The 4958-nt window shown below is 38.6% G+C and overlaps 1 protein-coding gene across 1 annotated transcript; it reads right to left on the bottom strand.

Annotated features, from left to right (window-relative positions):
• Positions 1-893: 893 nt before the first annotated feature.
• On the bottom strand, positions 894-1722 carry LOC132047403 (uncharacterized). The gene is made up of 4 exons (XM_059438452.1): positions 1572-1722; positions 1442-1509; positions 1189-1296; positions 894-950 (listed from the first exon to the last, which is right to left on the bottom strand). The coding sequence occupies exons 1-4, from the start codon at positions 1720-1722 to the stop codon at positions 894-896; spliced, it is 384 nt and encodes a 127-aa protein (XP_059294435.1).
• Between the last annotated feature and the right edge of the window lie 3236 nt (positions 1723-4958).

Below are 4958 nucleotides of genomic sequence, written 5' to 3'. Positions count from 1 at the left end.
TATATATATATATATATATATATGTATATATATATATATATATATATATATATATATATATATATATATATATATATATATATATATATATATATATATATATATATATATGTATATGTATGTATGTATGTATGTATATGTGTATGTATACGTATGCATGATATTATATTCATAGTTGGCCTTAACGCCTTATTTTGCCGTTTGAGACATAGAGGATGAAAGTTATCAGCTGGTTCGCTCGGTTTCCGTAAGATGCCGGGTACCAATCACGCCTCACTAAGGTTGGGGTGTGACAAAGTGGTTGGGGTGTGACATTAACACTGCCAGGGTCTTCACATTGCGACCCCTGGCTAGCAAATGCGAGCCTCACAATAGCAATGCCTAGCTCGCAAATGCGACCACTGCATCTGTGGACCCGCCTCGCAAATGCGGACATCCCTGGCCCTTCCCCGACATTGCAAATGTGACCAGAACATCGTAAATGCGAAACCCGCAATTGCGACCACACCAGAAGACAGCTGAACCAGACAATCTAGTTTGTCCCAAACTCCGATCCAACACTCAAAACTCATTCGGAATCCCACGAACATAAACCAAATATGCAACTTAAGTATAAACAACGCTACCAACTTGCTCAAACACTCAAAACACAGATCCGACAACATTAAGGTACGCTTTTCGACAAAAATACTCTAACTTTCTCATAAACCAAAACTTAGCAAACAAACACTCAAAACCTTCCCAACCCTTCGAAACACGTATCAACCACCTAACTAAGTCAGAAATCAGATTCCAGACCTAATGGGACTATCAGAATTCAATTTCAGACACGTTTACCCACAAGTTAACTATTGGTCAAAGTTTCCCAAAACCCAAACTTGGGAGACTCGAAATCAGGATTTTCTTCCCCAATACTTACCCAGTTGCCTTGATAACTGTGCCACCCATCCCTGCAAGTCAAATACGCCAAAATAAAATTAAAGGAATGGTCGTTTCACAAAAAGAAATAAAATCATCAAAACGAGCTAACGGGTCGTTATGTCATCCACCACTTAAACACATGTTCTTCCTCGGACATAAAGAAAAAGGAAGTACCTAAATCGATGAAAAGCTGGGGATATCTACTTCCGTATGCACCGACACGGTCTCCCAAGTAGCCTACTCAACTAGACGATGCTTTCATTGCACCTTCACTGAAGCTCTCTCTTTGTATCTCAACTTCAGAATCTGCCTATCTAGAATAGCAACAGGCTCTTCATCAAAACTCAAATTCTGATCAAGCAACACATAATCCCACTGAATCACATAAGAACCATCCGAATGATACTTCTTGAGCATCAAAATATGAAATACGGGTTGAACACCCTATACACCAGGTGTCAAAGCCAACTTATAGGCTACCTCACCAATATGCTGAACAATCTCAAAAGGATCAATATACCTCGGGCTCAACTTTCTCTTCTTCCCGAACCTTATCACACCCTTCATGGGTGAAACCTTCAACAAGACCTGCTCACCAATCATGAACTCCAAATCACGAACCTTTCAATCCGCATAACTCATCTTCCTACCCTCGGCCATGAAGAGTCTCTCCTGAATCAACTTGTCCTTGTCCAAAGAATCCCCCAGAAAGTTTGTACCCCAAGCCCTAACCTCAAATATATCGAGCCAACCAACTGGAGAAAGACACCTCCTACCATACAATGCCTTAATCGGGGCCATCTCAATGCTCGAGTGATAACTATTTTTGTAAGCAAACTCCGCCAACGGTAAGAACTGATCCCAATGGTCACCAAAATCAATCACACAAGCCCGTAACATATCCTCAAGAACCTAAAAAATCCACTCAGACTGACCATCCATCTGAGGGTGAAATTGTTATTTTTCACAACAAAATAAATATCTATCCGATATTATGCCTGATTTTCGCCAATGGGATAGACCAAGTTACTCTACCTGTTCCAAGCTAGCATTTGCGGAATAATAAAGAACAAAAAAGTAAGAACACAATATTTTTACGTGGAAATCACCCGGCTCACAAAGGTAAAAAAAAAAAACATGATCTACACCTTTGCTGGATTTTTCCCAAACTCCACTACAACCATGAGCCTTTGCAAATTCAAGTTACAAACTCTGTAACCTTGGAACTAAACTCTAATTCCTATCTCAACAATTTTCCTAGATTATTGAGCCCACTCGAAGTTATCCCAACTTGAAGTTGAATTTGACTAACGATTATATACCTATTAGATTTGCTTCTAAGAAAGATGATAAAGGTACAACTCGAAAAACAATCCTAGTACACTATTCTACACTCAAGAACTGTAACACATAAACTCTATGAAACAAATTCTTCAATCTTCTTCATTGTAACAGACTAGGCAACACTTCAAAGGGCCAATTAGAAATTTCTTAGATATACTCTTACTTATTTTCATGATTTCTGATTTTCTCTCTTTGTAAGTGCGCAAACCTCTTCAAGAGAAGACTTATATATACAGCCTTTGGTGCGCAGTTGTAATGACCTGTTAGGTCGTTTTGGCTATTTTGACTATTTACCCCTGTTGAACCTTTTCCAAGCTTCAGTAGAGTATATTTGACTTGTGGGGATGGGTACGCGATTTCTGAGGTAGTCAGATGTGATTTGAGTGAAAAAATAGAATTTTTGGAAATTCACAAGTGTTTGGTTGACCAAAGTCAACATCGGGGGTAAGTGGGTCTTTTTGGGAATTTTGTCAGTTCCATTAGGTCCAGAATATCGAGTATGACTTGGTTGAGTAGTTGATTCGGTTCCTGAGGGAGTCAAGGGTATTTTGGTCATTTGGTTGGAAATCTAGCTTTAAGGTGTTTGGTGTTAACGGGGTCAAGATGACCTCTTTTGGAAATTACGAGTGTGCGACTGAGTTATAGTTGAGATACATATTTGGTTTGTATCCGGGAGGTTCCAGATGAGTCTCGAGTTTTTGGAGTGAAACGGTGAAAAAACAGATTTTATAGTTTTAGTGTTTTTCGATTTCCTTCTACGCGTTCGGGTTGTAGAGTCGGCCAGAAGGATCGTGTTCACAAAGAGAAGAAGAGGTTTAGGCAGGGTTGGCCGGACATATCGAGAACGGGCCGAGTCTGCTCCGCATTCGCGAAGGGTAAATTGTACATGGACAAATTTAAACCCTATTGTTTTGACTCATATTCACATATTTTGAGCTCTAGACCTGGGGTTAAGGGGATTTTTTAAGAGATTTTCTAGAATCATCAAGTGGGTAAGTTTCTAACCTCCTTTTTACCTTTATATGATTAATTAGTCGGGATTTCAATGTTAGAAATCATGAATTAAGGAGGGAATTTGAGAGAATATGAACCCTAATTTAGAAATTGGGGATTCTTTATTTAAGCATGAAATTGATGGTGGATTTTGTTCATTTTTGGGTAAAATAATTTTGGGTTGAATTTTCTATTTTACCCTTCGGGGATCGGAATCCTATTTTGGGTGACTTTTTGGGTTCGGATTTGAAGTATGACTTTATGGGTATCATTGGATTCGTATGACTTCATGGAATAATAATTTGACCTTGTTGAACCCGATATTTTCAATGAAATTTTTGTTTTGCCTTCAGGGTTTAGAACGGGGTTTTGGGTTGACTTTCTAGACCTGAATCTTTTATAGGGCAATATGTGTATCGATTGACTCGTATTCTTTCGTATAATCTATGTTTGAACAGATTGGGATCATTTGGAGGCTCTACGAAAGGGCAAGGCATCGTTGTGATTATCAGACTCCTATTCCAAGCATGTTGAGAGTATGAACCTCAACTTAAGCGTCATGGTTGGTTAAAATTGGACTAATAAGAGGGGATAATGGGGTAAGAAAAGAAGGTTCCAATACTTGTGACATGACGAGCACTTGTATTGGATACCGGTGACATGATAAGGGTATTTACGTAATTTCCATTATATAGCCCTGTCTGAATATCATGCTTTAGGCAGTAACTGATAGCATAGATTGATTCCTATATGTGATTGGGATATGAGGTCCCTTATATACTGCTTGTATGCTTATTACGTGTCTCATTATGAATATGTGTCCTCATTACTCCCAAACACTCATTTAAAAAGGGGAAAAGAGCTAAAGATTGAGTCTATATTACTTAGGTTGATTGCTTATTGTGTTTCATGTCGTATTCATGCTTATTATTGTATCTTATTTGCATTTCAGGATACTTGTGAAATGTCCGATGGGAAATGATTCTAGACAGAGTGATAATCGTATTGTACTCCTGATTGGCTATATGACAGGTAATGTGGGCCTAAGGGCCAAGTATTGTGATTGAAAGCCTAAAATAGCTGAGACCCGATGTCATCTGGGAGATCTAAGAATGTCGGATTGGTATATGGACCTTATGAGTCCCCCATGGGTCATGATTCATTAATGTTCGAACGTGTGTGTACCAGGTGATGGAAAGGCCTTGCATCGCATAACATTTTCTTATCATTTCGTATTATCAGTTTCCTTGTGTGTATGCCTTATTTGATTTGTGGATTGGGTTGTTTTGAATGCCTTTTGATACTTAACAAAGTTGAGTATTTGAAGCTTCACTTAGGCTTATAACCTAATATAGTTGTGGTTTATTATTACTGTTGACTAATAGCTGTTAAGTGTAGAAGTAGTAATCTTGGGCCAACCCTAGTCTCCGTTTTCGTTAGGTCGGTCGATGATGTTGTTGAGTACGCGTTATTCTTTGTACTTACACTACACTTGCTGCACTCTTTTTGGTGTGCAGATTATTTTCCTAGTACCAGCAGTCCAAGAGACTACTCGGCTGTTAATTAATGAGGCTGTTCCGGAAAGTTCAGGGTAAGATACATGCCGATCCGTAACACCAACTTTTCTCCATCTATCTTTATTTCATGTCCTTTCATTTCAGACAATATTGAGTACTATTTCTGACTTGTATTCGTATTTT

Source organism: Lycium ferocissimum, chromosome 2, assembly GCF_029784015.1.
Source record: "Lycium ferocissimum isolate CSIRO_LF1 chromosome 2, AGI_CSIRO_Lferr_CH_V1, whole genome shotgun sequence".
Lineage (NCBI taxonomy): Eukaryota > Viridiplantae > Streptophyta > Magnoliopsida > Solanales > Solanaceae > Lycium > Lycium ferocissimum.
This window is presented reverse-complemented; position numbering and strand designations above follow the sequence as displayed.

Excerpts from the sequence above, each read along its gene's own strand:
- LOC132047403 (XM_059438452.1), bottom strand. The coding sequence starts at position 1,722 with ATGGCCCCGATTAAGGCATTGTATGGTAGGAGGTGTCTTTCTCCAGTT. Across the intron at positions 1,510-1,571 it reads GAGACTCTTCATGGCCGAGG|GTCTTGTTGAAGGTTTCACC; the intron begins GTAGGAAGATGA and ends ATTGGTGAGCAG. Across the intron at positions 951-1,188 it reads AAGAGAGAGCTTCAGTGAAG|GGATGGGTGGCACAGTTATC; the intron begins GTGCAATGAAAG and ends TTTGACTTGCAG.